Source organism: Stenella coeruleoalba, assembly GCF_951394435.1.
Source record: "Stenella coeruleoalba genome assembly, chromosome: 3".
Lineage (NCBI taxonomy): Eukaryota > Metazoa > Chordata > Mammalia > Artiodactyla > Delphinidae > Stenella > Stenella coeruleoalba.
The window spans coordinates 88,468,699-88,491,175 of NC_137148.1; the positions used below are offsets into that span (position 1 = coordinate 88,468,699).

A 22,477-nucleotide genomic window follows, 5' to 3' on the forward strand; every position below is an offset into this window, starting at 1 on the left:
AGAGATTGGAGTTACCAGCTTACCCTTGCAGCTATCAACAAAGGATTACCTGGGGCTACCAGAAGCCATAAGAGGCAAGGAAGGAAAGTTCCTTAGAGTTTTGGAGGAAGCATGACCCTGTCAAAGCCTTGATTTCAGACTTATAGCCTCTAGAACTGTAAAAAAACAGATTTCTTTTCCTTTAAGCCATGCAGTTTGTGGTATTTTTGTTAACAGAAGACCTAGGACACTAATACAACATCCCTTGTACTTATTATCTATATAAGTGACCTGAAAGACTGCCTAGTGGGGTATCTAGATGACATCAAATTTTTCTAGTTATGAAGAGAAAACCAGTAGGTACAGATGATCACAGGAGAAATACCTGAATTAGCTTTTTTTCTGGGCTGGACCAAGAAGCAAGAAATCTATCTTCTCTAGATTTTATATTCCTTGACTGTGAACATTAATTTTGTTTCAAGATTTACAGTTTTGTGATTTTATGAGCCTGTGAATTCATATGCCAGGCGTCTAGTAAATGCTCAATGAATATTGAAACTATAAATAAATAAAACCACACAGGAAATAAAGAAAGGTAGGAAAATATAAGTAACTCTATTAGGTGTAAAACTACAAATTGTATGTTTAAAATGGTTTAGAGAAAAATTGAAATAAAGGAAAGAATATTGAGAATCAAAACTCATTGTTTCTTGAGTGTGTCAACCTATAGCAAAAAGACAAAATTAATAAATTGCTAATGCATCCTTTGAGACTCCATTTTGGCAACAGAATATTTTGGTGAGATGGAGCAGGGATTTAGCCCAAGAAACATAATATAGGTTAATTGCATAGATTTTTGGAGCAGAGTTGCTTAGATTTGAATCCTGGGTTAACCGCTTATTGGCTGTGTGACCTTGGGCAAGTTAGTTAACTTTTCTGTGCCTCAGTTTTCTCTTCTGTAAACTAGGGCTTGTGATAGAACCTTTCTCATAAGGGTTATTGTGAGGGATTAAATGAGATAATCCACCTAAAACGTTTTAAACAATGCCTGGCTTATAAGGAGCTCCCCACCCCATGTTGTTTCTTATTATTTATTAGTTGTAACATTTTATTAAATTATTCTCAAAATATAAAATGGGGCTTTTCCCTGATGGACATGATATAAAGATGAATGATTGTTATAACAACAAAATCAAAATGTATATATTTAAGCTAGAGAAATAGAGGAAATTATGCAAAGATGTAAGTCTTAATTTTTTTTTTTTTTTGAAGTGCATGGAATTGGAAAGGCAAGCAAAGGGTTTAAAAGAAGAGATTTTATGTCATAATTGTGACCCAGGAAAGTTTTACTAAGACTTTTGTATAGTATGTCTCTCTTGCTCTTCTTCTATTTTTTTCTTATTTGTAAAGTTTCTTGAACTTTGGTCCATTTTAAAGAATGTGCTGCACAGTACCTGAATATGATATCTGGCATCTAGTATGGTTGCATAGTACCTTCTTTTAAAAAAAAAAAAGAATGAATAGAACAAGGATTTATGTAGCAATGAACAAACTATTATAGAACAGATTAACAAGATAGTAGCCCTATTTTCAAATTAAACGTTTATGCTTTAAGTATCCCGAACCCTCTACTGCTTCTCCAGCCCTTTCACCTCATTGTATGTTGTTAAGCTCAACACATTCCTGTCAGGAAATCTTTAATTTTTATTTAGACCTTAAAGATCATTTGTGTGTAATTTAGATTCTTTCTCTGTGAATCAGAAGAACTATAAAGAATTGGAGAACTATACCTCAGTAAAATTAATTAAAAAGCACTGGATTAAGAAAGGCTTTTTTAGCAAAGCTTTTTGCAAGATTTTTTTTTAAACATCTTTATTGGAGTATAATTGCTTTACATTCATTGTTGGTGTTAGTTGCTGCTGTATATCAAAGTGAATCAGCTATACGTATACATATATCCTCATATCCCCTTCCTCTTGCGTCTTCCTCCCACCCTCCCTATCCCACCCCTGTAGGTGGACACAAAACACTGAGCTGATCTCCCGGTGCTATGCAGCTGCTTCCCACTAGCTATGTGTTTTACATTTGGTAGTGTGTATATGTCAATGCTATTCTCTCACTTCGTCCCAGCTTACTCTTGCAAGGTTTTGTTTCAAGAAATGCTTGAAAGTTTGGTCTGTTCTCAGAGATCTCAAGATCCAGAGTTCTGAAGCAGATGACTTCTACAGGTTGAATAGGAAGGTATTTTATTCAAAATATCAATTACGAAATAGATTTATTTCTTAAGTAATGGATCTTCACTTAATGCATGAAGATTTCCTCTTTATTGGTCAATAAACCAATAACATTTGTTGTATATGTCAATTCCTTTCATCCAGAGTTGACTGGTATACTTCCATGCCAACAGGGGGAGTTAGCGTCAAATAGGAGATCCAGATCTGTGCCTTTTCTATCTTGTTTTTGGCTCAGACAGGAAGGTCTGTGGACAAATTGGCTTCTGTGGGCCCACTATCATCAGCTCTTGGTTGAGATTTGAGATGGAGAAGAAAAATAGATGTTCCCATTGTGAGGGTAGGCCGGATCCTAGTTCTGACTCCCAGTCCTGTAAAACCTGTACTTTAAAGTACAGCTCTAAGGCTTCCTATCCTTCCACATCTGAAGTCAAAAGAGAACAGGTAAGGGGGAAGGCTGTCTCAGGCCTACTTCAGCCAGGGCCCAGAAATGATCTCAGAGTCCAACAGATCATCTGTTTTATACTGCTTCTTTATAAATGGGAAGAATATTTTTTCTTGACTTCTGAATATGATAGTAGACAAAATTCTTTTGAAGGAATTCTGTCATTCAGATGTCAAGCAAAGCCCATTAAAAAATGACAGGGGCTTGTTTTCCATTTTCATTTTATTTTATTTGTTTCCTTTATTCACCTCTCAGATTTGAGAAAAATATGTGCTTTCTACTATTCCAAAACATGGGAAGAGAAAAGAGTGCAGTTTTGTTGGATATCTGAGGAGAATCATTGCTCAATTTAAAATCTGTGATGCTATTAATATTTCATTTTTCCTGATTTCAGTTTCTTTCCTGGCTGGTGAGCCCAATTTTACCTTCTTATTTTCAATTTCTGTCAGCAAAGGAAAATAATATTTTTCTTGATTGGTATTAAAAAATTGGTGATAATACCTGATAAAGCTTTTCACGATATATAACTGTATAGTTAGTACTAATTTTATAATCAATTCTTACAGTTTAATTTAGAAACCTGGAACACACTAATTTTTTTAGTATTTTAGTGCATAGCATATCATTTCTATAAATAAAAGGAATGGAGTCCTATCTTAAATCTGTTGTTAGTAAAGGATTATGTTTACATGTTATTTTGTAGTTTAAATTTAATTGCCTATATCCAGCAAGTCCCTTAATTAATGACCCTATATTTTAGGCTGTCATTCTTCTAGATTCACTATATTAGGAAAAACAAGTTCTGGCCTTCAAATAAGAATGGTAAATGTCAAAAAAGAACATTTGATGATTATGTAGCCTTATATATTTTTTCTTTTATATTTGAAGAGAGTTTAATAGACATGTAATTCCTGTTTTAATGTTACTAAATTCAATATTTAAGTTGTGGTGTTCTAAATATTAGTGTCTTATAGTCATTGGGTAAGTACTATTCATAAGTGTAAGAATCATTCCTTATATTTGTATGTTTTGTGTTGTCTTGATTTAAGGAGTCATAAAAATGTTACAGGATGCAGAATCCATTGGTGTCATCTTGTCTAATCTATCATTTTATATATAACAATGTCTCTGAAGCCCTAGATAATTAGTGGCTCATGTAGCTAGCTAGTGACTTGTACAACTCTAATTTTCTGTAGCTTTAAAATAAAGTCCTGCTTCCTTTTCACTCTTCATTTCCTGATATATTTTATGATCTTTATTTGACATTTCTCTGTATTTGTATTTTTTGTATATCTCTTATTGTTTTTGCAAAAGAACTTTATACTTTTTATTTACTGTTCTTGAAATTGTTTTTAATCCTCTTAATTTTTATCTTTTGTGTCAGCTCTGCTGCATGTTTTCAAAATAAACTGGAAAAGGTTAAAATTTTGTTATTTAACTATTATATAAATTTCTACATTGTCATGCATTATTCCTACACTATCCTAAAGTAAACAGTAAGAGTTTTTGTGTTGATGGCTATCAGGCACCATCCTCAAGTAGACATTAAGTATAGGTATGCACACTGTCTTCAAGTAGGTACTTATTGAACTCTCATACCTGTGAACTTCCACCCATAACTGTAATAATTTATCTTTGGTTATTAGCTAATGCTGGCCTAAATACAATGAGATGTTTTAGACTTATGATAAATCTATAAATATACTTTTAAGCATTTAAACATTTATCATCAGTCTGCTTAGTCAGATGTTAACTATACCCACTCAGACACACACATATTCAGATCCACCTCTACTAGCTTATGTGATGATTCTGTACCTGAATTGATTAAAGGAGGGTCCTGTATTCTTATGGAGTCACTATTTATCCTCCTTTCATAGGGTGTTCTGACTTTTTTGGTTCTTGCTCTCTGATATTATTTTATGATGTTTCCAGTGAATCCTTATCACCGTAAGATACATACTGACTCATAAGTGTTCATTTTAGGCAGGAGCCATGCCCTTTTACCAGAAAGTCAGATTCTGGTAAAAGGTCCAGGCCTAGTTTGTCATTTTCTGCTAAACTTTTGCCCCCCACGTTGCTGTCACTAGCCATCTGCTCCCTCTGTCAATTAGTGTCATATTAATTCTGTGTTGTATATGGCAGATTCATTCTTTACTGTATTTTCACTTCCCTTAAGCATCCTCATACAACTTTCATCTTTTCAAAAATTTTTTACTGTGCCCCCTGGAATCTTATTCTGGTAAGCAAACTTCCTTTTCAAGAGAGGATTCATCCTCTCATATCCAGTATAACTCAGTGTTGAGAAGGGTTCCTTAATACTGCCTTTTGTATTCCTTCACTTGATGTGAAAGCCTCTGTGTTTTCAAGGCTTGTGGGGTTTGGTTGTACTACATTTACTCCTTCTCATTGCTGAATTCTTTCATGTTTTTGGTCATTCCTCTTCATTTATCAAAGAATGTGTTCTCTGGTTCATTGTCTGTTTTTCTACCCATAGGTATTTGGGATGACTTTAGCATTCATGTGGAAGATCCATCCAAAAATCTTAGTTTCTATGTTCATCAATCAAAAAATAGTATTGACCGAGGGATGGTAGCTAGTAAGCAAGTTTAGGTCAAGAGAATTTCTCTTAAAGGTGGAAGAGAGCTCGTTGGCCCTTGTTCCTCTTGAGTTTCTGGCATCAGCTCTGGACTGCTTACTTTCCTGTTTTATAAGAAACACAAAACCTTATTTGGTTAGGTTAGTTTTAGACATATTTTTGCCACATATAGTTTAGTGCAATTCTGACTGAAGGAATAAGTAAAATTTTAGTGAAAATAGAAAAATGTGACTTGGAATAGTACTGCTATTTTCACTGTTATTATTTGTTTGTATGTTTTAGAAGGTGCTTGCCTCCACAGGAGCTTGTGTGGCACTAAGATTTTTAAGGTAGAATAATTTTAATACGTCAATAGATGTTATTGATTCTAATATTAACAAATCTGGCTATCACATTTTGCTTTTATAAATATCTATATTTTGAAGGCACGGTATTCTCCCTCTCCCCCAGCTCTCTAGTTTCTGGTTGAATTATTTGGAAGACTTAATTGCCTCTGCAGATTGACAGAGTGTCACAAGATGTTTTAAAGTTATATATGTATTTCAGTGTTTGGTGATATGATAACAGTATTTATGAAAGTAGTTAATTTGGTGAGTTCTTGAGATTTATTGTAGGACAATCTTTTTCATAAGGACAAAAACAAAGGTTTCAGGATTTTAAGGGCAAATTTTACATATGATAAGAGAAAACAAGGTAATTGTACATACTTCAGATTGTCCTTGCTAATTTTATAATTTTAGGTTATTGCTTTATATGCTCAATTTCTAATTAATTTCTGAAAAATGATTTATTCTAGCTATCAATGATGTAATTCTTGTATGGCATCTGCCTTGAAAGTATACATCTATTAAAACTGTTTTTGCTTTTTTCTTAAGAGGATGAGAGAGAGTGGAAGTGGTAGAAAGTATGGTCAAAATTATAAACCAAAAGGATGAATGATAGGTGAATACTTTAGGCTCTGTATCTAGTCATTTAGCCAAATAATCCCTGGGGTCTTTATAGTTTACTTTTTGTTATGCTTTTCTATGTATTTAAAAAATATTATATAAACTTTCTTCTGATTAAGAAACATACCTAGAGACATCTGAAAACATTGGATATATGTTGAAAATTCATCCCAAAATATAGACTCTAGTAGCCCTGAGGGGACTGGTGAAAGAGGAATGGCATGAAATATTTTTTAGCTTTTTTACTCAATCACAGCAGGTAAAGTATTTCTAAATTTCTAATATTATAGAGGTGTATATCCTGCAATAATCAGTAAAAATTGCTGTCTCTTGTTTTGTTTGGTGGTAGCAAGAAAGCATTGGCCACCTTAAAGCTTCTCTTTGCCCCCCCACAAAATAATCTTGAATTAACAAAACACACAAAAGTAGATTGCAGAATGTATTATTGCTAATTCACTTTAAGTGATTATGGAGCCAAGGGCAAATACTTCATTAGATAAAGCTAAATCTTGTAAGTGAATTCCTATCATAACTATATGTTTCCAGGTATAATCGAGACACCATTCGAGTTACTGTTTACTAGAATTCCAGAAATCCTCGGTTACATGGTTTAGCTATTGCATTATTTCACCCAATGAAAGGTTAGCTTTTCCTTTGTATTTAAGTTAACATGTATTTAAGATACATGAGCATCTTATGGAATTGAGCTTGAGAAGTGAAGACTCTTATGGCTTGCTGATGATGGGCTCTCTGTGAATGAAGGGAACAGAGGCATGGACATATATACACTACCAAACGTAAGGTAGATAGCTAGTGGGAAGCAGCCGCATAGCACAGGGAGATCAGCTCGGTGCTTTGTGACCGCCTGGAGGGGTGGGATAGGGAGGGTGGATGGGAACATATGTATATGTATAACTGATTCACTTTGTTATAAAGCAGAAAGTAACACACCATTGTAAAGCAATTATACTCCAATAAAGATGTAAAAAAAAAAAAAATAAGAAGACCTGTTGATGAAAAAATTGTTCCAGAATATGGCCTTGTTTCAAGGTTAAGAATACTTTAAGCCCAGTAGTAAACCATGTATTTCTTTTTAAGAATGTTTATAAAAAGTGGTAGGCAAAATACTGCTTATTTTAAAATTATAGTTCTCTACTTAATCACAAATCTATGCCATTATTCATCTTTGCAATAAGCACAGAATACTTATTGCAAACATAAAATTTTTGAACTCCACAGTTAGCTGATACTTCATGTAAACTTTACCATCTAACTTAGATTTTGGTCAAGTGTTAGTTTATATTTATTAATTATTATAGATTTTTCTAAGGAAAAAAAAAAGCAAGTATGATTTGGGGGTGGTGGTGTTAAGTGAGCAGGAACGAGTGACAAACTGGCTCTATGAGTGAGTGAGAGGGTGAGACATAGGTGGAGTGGAGGGTGGCTACCATAGGTGACTGAGGTCATACTGGCTCCGCTCACCAAGTGCCCAGAGCAGTAGGAGCAGGCCGATGGGAGCGAGTGATTTCAGTTTGGGATGTTTAAAATTTGAGGTGTCCTGAACTTTCTTGTAGTGATGATTAGCAGGCAGTTTGGGATGTCCTTCTGAAGCTGGAGATTAAGACTTGGGAGTGTCCAGTGTAATTAAAGAGGGAGTGAGAGAAAAAGAAGAAAGTAGGGTAATTTGAAAGATACAAGAACAAAAGAGTAAACAGTGCAGTGGAGAGATAAGGCTGAAAAGCTTTCTGTGATTTTGGCAACTTAAGAGGTCCTTAGTGAGCTCAAAGAGAATTGTTTCTGTGGATGGGAGAGGAAGGAGGTTAGGTTGCCATAGACCTAGGAGTGAAGGGGGTGAAGAAGTGAGGTTTCACTTGAGGAAACAGTTTCAGAATATTTAAGAATAAGATGTATTTGAGATTAAGTCCAGAATGAGGGACTTTAGACATGTTACCTCACCTCTCTGAGTCTGAGTTTCCTAAAAACCTGCTGGTGATTTGAGTCTGAAACACAGGAGACGAGGCTGTCTTGGTTATCGTAGAATCAGTGAGCACCCCACAGGAGCAGGAGTTTTTTTCTGTTTGCTTTTTCACTGATAGCTCCCTAGAGCCTGCATTACCGCCTGGAATACTGTAGTTGTTCAACAAACATTTGTTAAAAAATGAGAGTGATCACACAGGAAGATGGTACAGTATGAGGAAAAGGCTAAGACTAGAAGCTTGGAGAACTGGGTGGGTAGAGCAAGTAAGGCTCACAATGGAGACTAAGGAGGGACAAGAGAGAGGAAAGAGGAGAGTCACACAAAGAAGCATTTCAGGAAAGGAGCCTTCAGTAAGACACAAATGCTGAGAAAGCTTGGATTAGTTTTCTATGCTGTGTTACCAATCACCACAAACTTAATGGCTTCAAACAGGACCTGTTTATTAGTTCACAGTTCTGTGGGTCCAGTTCTGTGTTGTCCAGGCCTGGCCCAACTCTTTGCTCAGGGTCTCATGATGTCAAAGTCAGTGTGTTGGCTGGCTGCATTCTCACCTGAAGCATGGGGGTCCTCTTCAAGCTCATGTGGTTGGGGCAAAATTCAGTTCCTTGCATTTGAGGACTGAGGTCCTCGTTTGCTTGCTGGCTGACAACTGGACGCTACTTATAGCTCGCAGAGGCCACCAGAAAACCTTGCCATGTAGTCCCCTCCGGCAATGGAGAATCTTCCTCACACTGAATCTCTCTTAAGCTTTAAGTCTCTGCCTTCAGGAAGAGGCCAGTCTCTTTTAAGGGCTCACCTGATTGGGTCAGGCATACTCAGAATATTCTCCCTTTCTTACAGTCAGCTGTGCCACGTAACATAACCTAATCATGGGCGTGAAATCCACCATATCACTGTCCTAGTGATAATGCAGGATGTGCATGTGAAGGGGTGGGAACTTTAGAGACCATTTGAGAAATCTGCCTTCCACAGAGCTCAAGCAAAATGAAAACTGAATAGAGACTAGGAGATTTGGCAATACCTTCTTCCAGGATGGTAGTAAAAACCTGGAAATACTACCCAAATTTAAGGCGTGCAGGTAGAGTTTTACACTTAGAAACAAATAGAAAAACACCCAGTTTCTCCATAGGTCATTCTTTCTGTGACCTCTACTCTGAAACTAGAAGTAGGAGAAAAAATGATCTATTTGGATTTCACAGATGAATGTGACTAAGTTCACATAATAAAGATCAGAAAGAATCTTAGAATTTTCTACTCTTATTTAGAAGCAGTTCTAATGAGCTTATTTTCATGATTTCTCAGTGTACTGTAGATTAGAAAGAGCAAATGGTAAATAGCGAGTGCAGGCGTGGGGTGGTGGAGGAGAGGGGGAGGAGTGGAATCAAGAATTGTCAGTAGCAGTAAGTGGTAACCCATATTTTAACACCAAGGGAGGAATCTGGAAAAAAAAAAAAAGGCACAAAATACAGATAGAAGAAATTCCAAAACGGAGTCTTATAGTTTTGACTCAGCAAGATAAGGCCAGACACAGAAATACAAATTTGATTTGTGAGGATAATCTTTTTTAAATATATGGTCAAATGAGGCATCTCATTAGTGCCATTTAGTTTTAAAGGAAGTTATTCTTTTAAAAAGTATTAATTTCTATGCATTAAGATATGATAATTAGCTATTTGATTTTATTTTGTACCTTTAAAGCCTTAAGACAATTTGTTGGTAATTTTTTGAATCTATATATAATTCTTAGAGCGCTGAAGCTGATTTAAAACAATTCTAGATATTAATCCTTTGGTTCTATAAATTATATTGTTGCTACCCAATCAGTGTAGGGAAGAGAACAAATGATGTGATTTAGATTACGTTACAGGTTTGAGTGTAAGAATTAGTATTCTGAGTAAGAACTTCTTATTGTCCTTGCAAAAGTTATTTACCCACTCCAAACTTTGGCTTTCTAATCTATGAAGTGAGGCTAACAGGACCTGCTATATAGTGTTATAGATGATTAAATGTACAGAAGACTTCATGGACAGGGTCCGTGGTACATGGCACGTAGTTAGTGCTCAATAAATGTTAGCTACCTTCAGTGTTAGGGCCATTTTCTAAGCATGTCAATATTTTTTTCACAGAGACTTCAAGCAGTGTATTATGACTGTCTTCTTTGACATAGCCCCTAAAACTTTAGCAATAGTGATGTTTTATTCATGTATTTGAAAATACTTAAAATCATTTGGGTTCTCACTACTTTGAGATTTAATGAATTTTTAGGCACTGAATGAAGCATCTCTGACATGTGGATCCAAACTTTCCTGTATCTGTATTCAAAGGCCTCTCCCCTATCTTAGTGTTTTATCTTTAGTGAAAAAAAAAAAAAAGATAATTTTATCTGTGTGATACAGATACAATTTCAATCATATCTAACATTTCACCATTTCGGTTCCCAAATGGCTGTGTGTGTGTGTGTGTGTGTGTGTGTGTGTGTGTGTGTGTGTGAGAGAGAGAGAGAGAGTATATCTTCATATTAGCAGCATTCCTCAGTCTTATAATTATTTTTAATTAAGATTTACTGGTCTTTTTCTGTTTTTATTACATTCCTTGAGATATGGTATTCAAAATAGTGCATCTTTTTTGGGTGTAAATGAACAACAGTTTTATACTAAATATTATAAATTTGAATGTAGTAATTGTTTCAATGTAACGTTTCTACTTTAATGTCATTAGAGCCTTTCCTCCCCACCTCACCCTAAATTTTTGAATGAGTGACCAATGCCCAGCATTTGGTTGACTTTGTGGATGTAATCTAGGCCATGTGTTACAGTGGAAAAAGGAGTTAGCTTTGTCATCATATGTGTGTCATGAGTCAAGTCATCTTACCTACTCTGATTTCCATTTTCTCAACTGTTATGAGTGAAAACGTTGAAGTAGAAAAATCTCTAGCTTGAAAGATTCCTTCTAACGCTGATTCTATATAAAACATGAAAAAAGTGTGATAGAATAAGGACTATGGCCCAGTAATTTTTATACTTATTTTCAATGTTAATCTTTTTACTACATGTCCTATCTGTGTAAACTTATACTAATCAACTTATTTTTTTTCTTAGTAGTTGGTTGCCTTTGAAATTCCTTCTTTCTTTGCTGGCACCTTATTATCGGAAACAATATTGGACCCCAAAATGTGAAAACCGCATTTGGTAATTAGTATGAAAATAGATGCTAGCAAGGCAAATAAAAAAGTTAGCCACTGTTCCAGCTACTGTACTGTAAATGAATGAAGAGCCAGAGGGAGACAGTCCTGTGACCTTGCTACTGCTGAGCTGTGCATATTGCTGTATAGTTTCTGGAGTTATCAGGGTTCCTGTTGAGAAAAACTGTCTTTGGGACTGCAGCTGTACTTCTGATAGTGGATTTGGGGGCAAGGTGTTGCTGGTCAGCAACTTTGTCTCTGGTCAGAGATTAGGTTCTAAAACCTGGAGTGGGAAATGAACAATAAAAAATGCATATATGCACATTTTAATCTCACTGTATAGAATTTATGAGAATAATGCAATTTTTAACCAGTTTTCCTGATGAATAGAATTCATATAAGGGTGATTTTTTTTTTTTATGTTTAGAGTAGCTGATGATCACTTTACAAGGTAAATATTCAGTGATTCTTTGTCAGCTGTATATTAGTTTCCCAGGACTGCTCTCACAAATTACCACAAACTTGCTGACTTAAAAGCAACATAGATTTATTCTCTCACAGTTCTAGAGGCCAGAAGTTAAAAATCAGGGTGTCTGCAGAGTTGGTTCCTTCTGGAGATTCTGAGCGAGAACAGTTCCATGTCTCCCTCATAGCTTCTGGTGGTTGGCTACTGGCAAACCCTGGCATTTCTTGACCTGTGGACACATCACACCAATCTCTGTTTCCCTTCTTCACATTGCCTTCTCTTCTGTGTTTTTTCCTCTTATGTTTAAGTCTTCTTATAAGGAAGGTTGTCTTTGGATTTAGGACACACCTGGACAATCCAGGAAGATCTCATTTTGAGATCCTTAATTTACTTATATCTGCAGAAATACTTTTTCCAAGAAAGGTCACATTTACAGAGATGTGGTGTGCTGGGTGGACATATCTTTTGGGGGAGGGTGTCACATCCAACCCATTACAGCTGTGTATTATTCTCTTTAATTATCAAGAAAATTTTCAAAAGTTGAAGCTTTGGTTGTGGGTGAGACCCTTAACTTTGAGAGAAGCCTAGTTCTTTTGGCCTTTCATTCAAATATTTTTTGAGTACCTATTCTGTGAGCCCCAAAAATATTACATAAATTAGCCCAAGGTTATGTGGGTCAAGCAGCAAAATTTAAATCCAGCTTTGATACCAAATTTTTGCTTTTAATCACTGTGCTATTTTGTCTGCCTGGAGTAGTTTTTGCCAGCCCCTGACCTCATACTTCCCAAATACTCTTTTCCAAACCCCTCAAAAAGGAATGTTGTTTAAATTTTGGTCAATAAATGTCTACGAAATTGCTACAAAGATACAATAAACACAGGACTTTCTGGTCTCATAATACAGATGGAGACACTTGATTCTAGTCCTGGTTTTGACTTTAACTCAGACTTGAACCAAAAACATGTTTGAACTTCTGGTGAAACAAGATTAGTTTTATGGTATCTCCCAGTTCTGAAATGTTATAACTAGTTTTTAAAAGATTTTTCTCTAATTTTACCTGTGGACATTTGGAAGTAGAATGCCTTTGCATATTATAATGTGTACTTTTATGAGATAGAACTTTTCCTGTGTTTTGATTATGGCAGCAGCAGCATATTTAGAGAGGGTTAACTAGTTATTGGGTGCTAGGAGCTTTGCTTAGTCCTTTTCATGCCACATTCAATCCTTACAGCAACCCTATTAGGCAGAACTATTATTATTCCGAATAAGCAGTACTATTATTATTCTCAATTTATAGAGAAAGAAATTGATGTACAGACAGTTAGGCAACTTGATATAGATTGCAAGTAGGAGAGCTAGGATTCGAATGCCCCCAGTCTGACTGTAGAATCTGTCCTCTTAACAACTGCTTATATAGCCTTTGTTGTATAGTTTCTGTAATTTAAGTGACATAATAGGGGTTGGAAAATTATGGCCCATGGGCCAAATCTGGCCTGCTGTCTATATTTGGGTGGCTTATGAGCTATGAATTATTTTTACATTTTTAAAAGGTTGAAAAAAATCGAAAGAAGGACTACTTTGTGATATGTAAAATTTATATGAAATTCAGATTTCAGTGTCCATAATAAAGTTTTATTGGAACACAGGCTTCAGCCTAGTTGGGTAGGGGTGACAGACACCATGTGACCCAGGAGCCTAAAATATTTCCTGTCCAACCCTTTAGAGAAAAAAATGTGCCAGCCAATATAATATTGCTGGTAATTTGTTATTTTAATCTTTTTATTGCTTTTATGGCAAAAACATTAAGCATGTCTTTTTAGGTAATATAGTTTCTTTTTCAAAAAGGCAGATTTTAAATATAGTTTTTAGATTTTTAAAAATTTATTTTTAATATTACATGCCAAAATAAACATTTGTCAATAGTCAGGGAATGGTAATGAATGTTTAGGAAATTGTATAATTGAGAATTGTATATGAAAATACATTTGTAGGCCTATTAGTAATAGTTTGTAAATTTTCATAGACTATCATAGCAACTTCATAATGCAATGTCTAAAAGTATATTGAATACTTTCTCTATGTTTGAGCTAATTCTATGTAGTAGAATATTCCTTTTTTATCTTGATCACTTGTATTTAATTATTTATATTTGTGAAGATTGACATTCTTCGTTGGTATACTTATTTACCCTTAGTATGAAGAAAGTGATAATATTGTTTAAGTCTCAAGTGAAAATGTATTATTATTTGGTAAATGTAATAACTGTACTTGAATAGTCCAGTTAGCTAATCACGAATAGCCATCCCACACAGATTTCTCATTTAAATCTGTAACAAATGTCTTATTTAAGAGAACTACATGTTCTCTTAACTTACATGTTCTACATGTTGCATTTCTGCATTTCTTATATTTATCTGTTAGATGAATTTTAATAAACTGGTACATGCCTGTTGAAGGGAGAAGTATGAAATGGTATCAGTAATAGGTCTCATCCAGACTAGCCACATGAGATTTAATCCATGTACTTGTACATTTTTTTCTGTCCTGGTTTATATAAGTATCGTTAATGTAAAAGCAAAACTGGTTAAGAAAACATTGTCTTTATACTCTTATGCATTCTGGTTAGTATTAGGCCAAATAATTAGCGTTGTATCTGTGCAACCTACTTTGTTTCATTTCTTTATCTCTCTTCAACATGCATTTCAAAATAATGAGTTCTTTTTAATTGTTTACACCTCATATTATCTAAGTAACGATGCTTTTTGTTAAGGTTATAAGAATTTAAGGATAAACTCTATAACCAAAGTTATTTCTAGCAGATTTGAATCTTTAAAAATACAGTTTTACTTAAACTTAGTTTTTCAAGAATCTTTACCAGTCAGATGATTCAGTGTGCTTGAGTACTTTGCTGGTTGAATTGATTTGCTAAGTATCCATTGGCTGGTGTAGTTTCTGTTGTACATTTTACTCGTTCACTCTTGTGTAAAAGCTTTAAAATAATGAGAAGTATGTATAACATGCCAGCCAGTATCTAATTTATGTATCTTGATTTTTCTTTAAAATCTTTTCCAGTATTATGGTATTTTTGTAATTCAAATAAATGGACTTCTGAAGAATAATTTTTACAAGTAAACATGAGTAAATGGTAGAGCAAATATCAGTATACATTAAATTGTAGAGACCCAGTTAAAATACTTTGTTCTGATACAGAGATTATTACTTTATGTAGTATCTTTGGAACTTTCTATCTCAGCAGACATTTAGAAAACTTTATTGCAATGAAAGATTTTAGAGCCAATTTCTCATGTTAACCTTTGCATAATAATAATTATAATTTATCTTTATAATAACATAGTTATTAGCTTATATCAATGCATTAGGTACTGTAATATAAGTTTAATTGAAGCCCAAGGTGGAATAACTTATTTTAAGCCAGAAAAGTAAATACAAATTTTCTTAAGTCAGAAAAAGAACTTTGGTATACTGAATTTCATATTAGGAATTTGGACAAATTAGGGATAAGAAAAAAACTTAAAACATCTACTTGAATTAAAACTTCCCATCCAAAGAGAGATGGGAAGTTGAAGATGACCAAGGAAAAGAATTTAAAAGAGTTATAGATAAGTAGGGCTAGGTTTAGTGTAGCGTCAGCCCTTGATTATCTACTTTCTAAGTATTTTATGGAATCATTTCTCTTTGTCACATAGCTAAATATCATGGTGCTAAATGGAGATAACCCTATAAGACTCCATAGAAATACATCAGTGAACTTGAGAATATGTGTATGTTTATTTCTGGACCACCTTTAAATGCTGATAAAGACATTACCCATGCCTCTATCTTGTTTCAGTCATTTACTAACTGTGCTTCAGTGTCCTCATCTTTAAAAAAGAGAAAATAATAGTACTTGTCTGATGAAGTTGTTTGTAAGGATTATGTGAGTTAATATATGTAGGGCCCTTTAAAAAAGTTTGTTATATATTCGCTTTGATTATATTTACCTTAATCACCACCATCATTGTTATTATTCCATTAATGAGTATATTTAAACTTATCTTGATTTGTTTGTAATTCTTGTTTCAAAGACTTTGAATTAAAAAAATATATCCATATAAAACAGTTAAACATTTATCCTGCCTTTCCTATATGAACTGTATTACCAGATAATTGCTGATTAACCAAATAATTGATGAGGAAAAGCATCTTTTTATAGAAATATTCCAACTAATAAATGGGAAACAAATGATAGAATTTGAAGAAATACCACCATTTTACAATACCCCATGATTTAGTGGATGTAGACATTGATCATCAGTAGCAGCTAACATCACAAAAAGAGAGAACCAGACGTTGTCTAGCCTCTGATCCTAGCTGCCAGTTTGTAGAAAAGAGGACAGAGGTCATGTTGGACTGCCCCATGAGTATGAAATCATCAAATTCATGCTGTGGAAAACTCTGAGTCAAATGGCTGGGTCTTTTTTTTTTTTTAACATCTTTATTGGAGTATAATTGCTTTACATTGTTGTGTTAGTTGCTGCTGTATAACAAAGTGAATCATCTATAGGTATACATATATCCTCATATCCCCTCCCTCTTGCATCTCTCTCCCACCCTCCCTATCCCACCCCTCTAGGTGGTCACAAAGCACTGAGCTGATCTCCCTGTGTTATGTAGCTGCTTCCCATTAGCTATCTATTTTACATTTGGTAGTATATATATGTCCATGTCACTATCTCACTTCGTCTCAGCTTACCCTTCCCCCTCCCCGTGTCCTCAAGTCCATTCTCTACATCTGCGTCTTTATTCCTGTCCTGCCCCTAGGTTCTTCAGAACCAATTTTTTTTAGATTCTATATATATATATGTATATATATATATATATATATATATATATATATATATATATATATATAAAATGTTAGCATACGATATTTGTTTTTCTCTTTCTGACTTACTTCATTCTGTATGACAGGCCCTAGGTCCATCCAAAATGGCTGGGTCTTTAAACAGCTGAATTGTAAGGAAAATATAGGGATGGAGAGGGAACTTATTGATTAAAAGATGCTTAAAGATACATTAAATAAAATTTTAAAAATGTTCAAAACTAAAAGTATAGTGTCTAGGGATGCACACTAAAAACTAAAAACAATGCAAGTGCGTGATTTACTGTGGAAGGCATGATAGTGGTAACCTTGGAGGAAGGGATATAGGTGGTTGTGACTGGGACCTGTCTGTCACCTGGAGGCCTTCTGCAGTATTTGGCAAAGTTCTGTTTCTTGAACTGGGTGGTGATTACGAGGACATTTACCTTGATTTATATATTTCTTGTGTTTGATTTTCTGAATCAGTTTTTGTAATGATAAAAAAGGTAAGATACTTTAACTATTCTAATTAAAATATTTGGCAACAGTCTCTCCTCTGTCCACCAAATCTAACTTATGGAGTAAAATTGATTTGGAAAATGTATTCATTGATTCACCAAACTTTATGTATATGTGTTAGTACGTGTTTTGCATATCTATAATCCACTGTGTGTGTACTTTATGACAGGCATTATTCTGATGATCTATTGCTATGTAACAGATCATTGCAAAACTTAAAGGCTTAAAACAACCAACTATTCATTTGCTCATGAATCTCTGTTTGGGAAGAGTTCAGTGGGGAAGGCTTATCTCTGTTCCACGTATCATAAACTGTAACAGTTGGACTAGAGGCCTTAGGATCCACTTCCTAAGTGGTTCACCCACGTGACTTGCAGTTTGGGTGCTGCTGGCTGCAAGTTCAACTGAGCTCTTGTTTATCTTCTTGTAGATCTGTCTCTGGGTTGCTTGATGTTTGTTATAGCTTGAGGTGCCTAGGTTCAAGAGTATATGTTCTAAGAAAACCAGAAGGAAGCTGATTGTATGACCTAGCCTCAGAAGTCATGTAATGTCCCTTTCACCATTGTCACATACTCACCCCAAATCAAGTGGAGAGAACATATGCCCCACTTCTCAGTGAAAGAAGAGTCAGAGTCTTTATGGTAAGAAGGGCATGTGTGATGGAGATATTGTTGAGGCCATTTTGGAGAGTGCAGTATGTCACACGCACTGTCTCAGCTTTGTATACAAAGCTGAATGAGATAAAGTCCTTGTCCGCAAGGAGCCCACAGTTCCTTGAAGTTAACAGGTAACAGTGAAGTTAACAGATAATTATAACAAGAATGTGATGAGAGTAAAGCTTGGGTATTGTCAGAGGACATAAAAAGAATACTCTTGATTTAGAGTGCCAGATCTTGGGGTAAAAGTCTGCTTTGGGCCTGAAGAAGGAATAAGAGGTGGACAGGGCAAAAAAAGAGAAAAATATTGGAATAGTATTTCAGGAAAAGGAAGAAGCATCATGTATCACTTAAGTAAAAGAAAATATGGTGCATTCTAAATCTTCAGTATTTATATATGACCATATTATAGGTATGAAAAGTTAAGTGGAGAGAGATGGGATTGAATAAGTATGTAGGAGCTATATTATAGAAAAAACTTTTTGTGTGAGTTGGGATTTTATTGTGAACTTAGTGGGGGAGCCATTCAAGATAGTAAACAGCAGAGTGAAATGGTCTGATTTACCTTTTTACAAAGGCCACTCTGGGGGCTTTATAGAGAACAGGAGCAAAGAACAATTGAGGGCAGTAATGCTGGTGCCTGAACTGAAGTCACATCAGGGAGTCCTGAAAGAAAGGGGCTGATTTTAGCGATATTTTACAAACTTTTGAATTTGGTGACTGATTGGATATGGATATGAGGGAGAAGGAATACCAAGACTGACCTCCAGATTTCTGCCTTCGGAATTCTGTAGTTGTTGGCGCTAGCCACGAAAGAAAGGCTCATAGGAATAGAAGCAGATTGAACTGGGGGAAGGATAATGAGTTCTAGTTGGAGGTCTGGCCTAGAGATGTAGCTTTTGGGCATCATCAGCATGCAGATGATAATTGAAGTGATAGAGATAAATGTGTTTGATTTTGGGGGGGACAAGAGAGGAGGACCAAGGATGGTAATGTTGGGTGCCTGACATTTAAGGGGCAGGCAAAGAAAAAGAATGTTGTAAGGGAGAATGAAGTGGAACAACCAGACAGATAGGAGGAAAACCAAGAGGCAGTGATGTTACTGAAGCCTAGGGAAAAGAGGGGAGTCGTCAACAGGGAAACGTTCTGTGGAAAGTCAAATAAAGTACCCAATGGGTTTGGCAACATTGAGATTATGTGGGAGAGCAAATTAAAATTTCAGTGACACGAGAAGCAAGTGGATAACAAGGAATAAGCAGAGATGGTTATATAGTTGATTTTTTTTTTTTTTCTATGAGCACTTTCAGGTGGCTAAGTTTCAGAGGGAAGGAAAAGTTAGGATAATGATCTGTGGAAAATAAAGTATATTTTAGTTGGACCTCTATCCCAATGTTGAGATTGATCATTGTGGGTGTCAGTGGTCTTTCATCCATTGATAGAGTACTTCCTAATTATCTGCTGTTCTTGTATAATCTTCCTCCATTAACTCATCTGCTTTATTTTATCACATGAAGCAGAAAGAAAGTAGGCTAAGGTACTTATGATAATGCTTTCATATTGTATCTGGTAGTTTTTTCTTTGTTTGTTTGTTTGTTTTATTTTTTAATGAGAGGAAAATTCCAGACTCCTTTTTAAGATCAAAAAAAAATTTTTTTTTGGTGAGATAATCTTTTTTCTTTATCCTTTGATAAAGAGGATTATTGTTTAATTAAGATTCATCCTTTATTGAATTGCTGTTTCTCCTGGTATTATTTCAAATGAAAATATTATGTATCTGTCAGTCAGTTCCATAGATATTATACTACAATTTGAGTAGTACCGATAAAAGATTAGGTTTTTACTTGGAATAAAGTATAGCTATGCAAAGGTATTCTGAATTAGAAATATTACAGACTAATCGTATAATTTCAATGACTTCTATGGCCAAGGAAATCATTGATATTTTTGTCTTACTTTTTCTAATCTTCAATATAATGCCTGTCTTCTTTCAGCTTCATATCCATTAGATATAAAGTTCTTTATGCTCTTCGAATTTTAAATGTGAATTGTGAGCTTATCATGACTTAAGCGGGGGTGGGGGTGAAATGCTTTCATTTTTTGTCTTCTGAGAATTTTGTCTTCTGAGAATCTCTGAATATGGCTAAATAGTCTTTTGAGGCTCTGGAAAAATTTTTACTGTGTCTAAGGCCATGAAAGTATGATTAGAATCAAATGCCCTACACCTATATAGTAGTATTCTAATTCTCTTGGATGTGTAAAAACAGAACAAAACAAAATAACTGCTGAGCTTGCTATGTACCTTTGAGCATAGCTATTTGTGTTAAATAGACCTAGATTGGCTGTAAACCACTTCCTCTTTTCCTTACCCATCCTGAGAAGTTGTGAATCCATCTGATTGCTACCAGACATTACAAATATTTGTATCAGCTTTCCTTCCCCTTTATAAGAAAATTTTCTTCTGTATAAACTTTTCTGAATCTCAGATAAAACACATTGCAGCCACTTGTAAGGTAGGAAGTTAATGCTTGGCAAGGAGAAAATATTTCCAATGTGTATCTTGAAACAGGAGAGTTAGCTTGCCTAAGGAATGAAGACAGTGAAGAACAATCTTGGTGCCTTTAAAAGCTGTGCTTTCTAAAATGTGTAGGTCAGGCAAACCTAGGGAAGTTTAGTCAAGACATTTGACATTCCCTTTGGCCATTATTTTAATAAAATATAGCCTCTCAATTTTTAGGGCTGCCACTCCAATTGAACAAATCACTTCTTAACTCTAGTTATATATTGAAATAGAAAGTATATAATCAAAGCCAAAAAGAATGTTGTGGGGTAAAAAATTCATCAGGAATAAAAATTTAAACACCATTTAGAACCTTTCAGGTACTTTTATTAGAATCTTCATGAAATTTTGCTCTGAGTGAGATAACTACAGGAAACCTTCCTAGAAAGGCGTTATTTTGAGGTTCAGTCATCTCTGTACTCAGAGAGCTATACAGAGTTTTTACCTCAAACTGATGGATGAAAATATGATTAGTGTTTCTGGGCTATACTTTCTTTATTGTTATATTTTCTATGTGCATTTACAATAGGTATAAATTAAGGTTTCCTCTGTAAGGACAGAGATAGACAATGCTAGTTATAAAATCTCTGGAGAACTCAGTAGGAACAAGGGGATTTAGGGAATTTTCAAATTCTCATTATCTCTAAACTTTTTCTCCCATGTAATAATTTTGCTTAATAAAAAATACAATTTTAAATATTTAGAATTATTGTACTATTATTGTACCTTTAATAATTTTGTGAAACCATTGATATGGTTACTTGATGAATACCCACTCTAAATTTTCAGCTGAAAAATTGTAGTTTGGACGATGACACCTAATCAGAGTTCTTCCTGATAGTAAGTATGATATTTGGAGTTACATATTGACTGTTCTAGGCCAGTATGCTCTTCATCACTTATTGATTCTGCTCTGCTTATTGCCTAATGATGAAATAGTGAATGAATTTATGAAAATACCAGTATATGCAATGGATGCTTTATTAATTTAAACAGATTAGTGCCTATTGTATAGGAATAGAGACTTGGTCCTGAGATTTCTAGCTTACATAGATAACTCTTTTAGGGATTTTTTTTTTTTTTTTTTTTTTTTTTTTTTTTTTTTTGTAAAGAGCAAGCAGTAGCTGGAGCAGGATGTGTGGTAAAGAGAAAGGTTCATCCTTTCTTCTCTTCATTTCTCTCTCCCACCTCCTTTCTCTTACTTGTTTTCCTATGAGAGCAACTTAAATATAAAAGCTGATGGGACAGTACATCAAAGAGAAATCTATTAGGTTTTTTTTAAGGTGTAAAGTCCTTGGGAGGACAGGAAGGGATGAGGTACAAGTAGAGTGGTCACCCTTGGTGGGAGAGAGACAGCTTCGTGTTTCCATGGGAAGAGAAGGAATGGATTTGTAGATTTGAAAAGGGAAGTTGAAGGAGTTGCTGGCTTGTAGCTTCCTTCTAAAGAAGCTGTAGAGGGTAGAACAAGGTGGTTTTAGACACGAGAAAAGTAAGAAAGGTTTGAAATGGTTGACAACGGCAGTGGGAGAGTTAAGAAGAGAGTTGGCCAGAGAATTTTCATAGTATGTCAGAAATTTAGGGCTCTTTTGAAGTAATAATCATGTGATTCTCCCCAGCAGTGGTGAGTTGCTGAATGCAGAAAGTTGAATCGATCCACCATTAGGGTTTGCTGCCTGGGGACAACAAAGAGACAGGAGAGCAAGGGAATTTAGAATATTGGCAAAAGTGTCAGTGAAATGATGTGTCATGGCATCTCAGTTAGAAAAAGAAGAGAAGAAATGAGCAGGTGATTGATTGGGAGAGATTAGGAGACTCAGAGCCTTAGGGTTTCAGTGATGTTGGAAAATGGTTACAGTGGAACTGGTGAAAGCAAACCAATGGGGTAGGTGCTTGTGGCCAGAAAGAGGGGAGCTGGAATTAGTTAATTTGGAGCTGTTACATGTGAAGATAATGTCCAAGAAAAAGCCATGACTGATGTAAAGTGGAGGAGAATGTTTTCCCTCCTACTGCCTCATAATGAAAGCCTCATGACAGCATTTCTTGAAGTGAATTTTGCAG

The 22,477-nt window shown here is 35.0% G+C and overlaps 1 protein-coding gene across 9 annotated transcripts in view; it reads left to right on the forward strand.

The window, feature by feature from the left end:
* The window catches only part of FER (FER tyrosine kinase), a 463,302-nt gene that overhangs the window by 175,730 nt on the left and 265,095 nt on the right, over window positions 1-22,477 (forward strand). The window contains exon 1 of one of the 9 annotated variants that reach the window (XM_079916630.1): window positions 2,430-2,654. The exons of the other annotated variants lie outside the window; for them this stretch is intronic. Within the exon in view, the coding sequence (XP_079772756.1) occupies window positions 2,517-2,654 (138 nt within the window). The 5' untranslated portion in view covers window positions 2,430-2,516. Of the gene's footprint in view, window positions 1-2,429; window positions 2,655-22,477 lie in introns of those variants that run through there. 9 annotated transcript variants of the gene reach the window in all.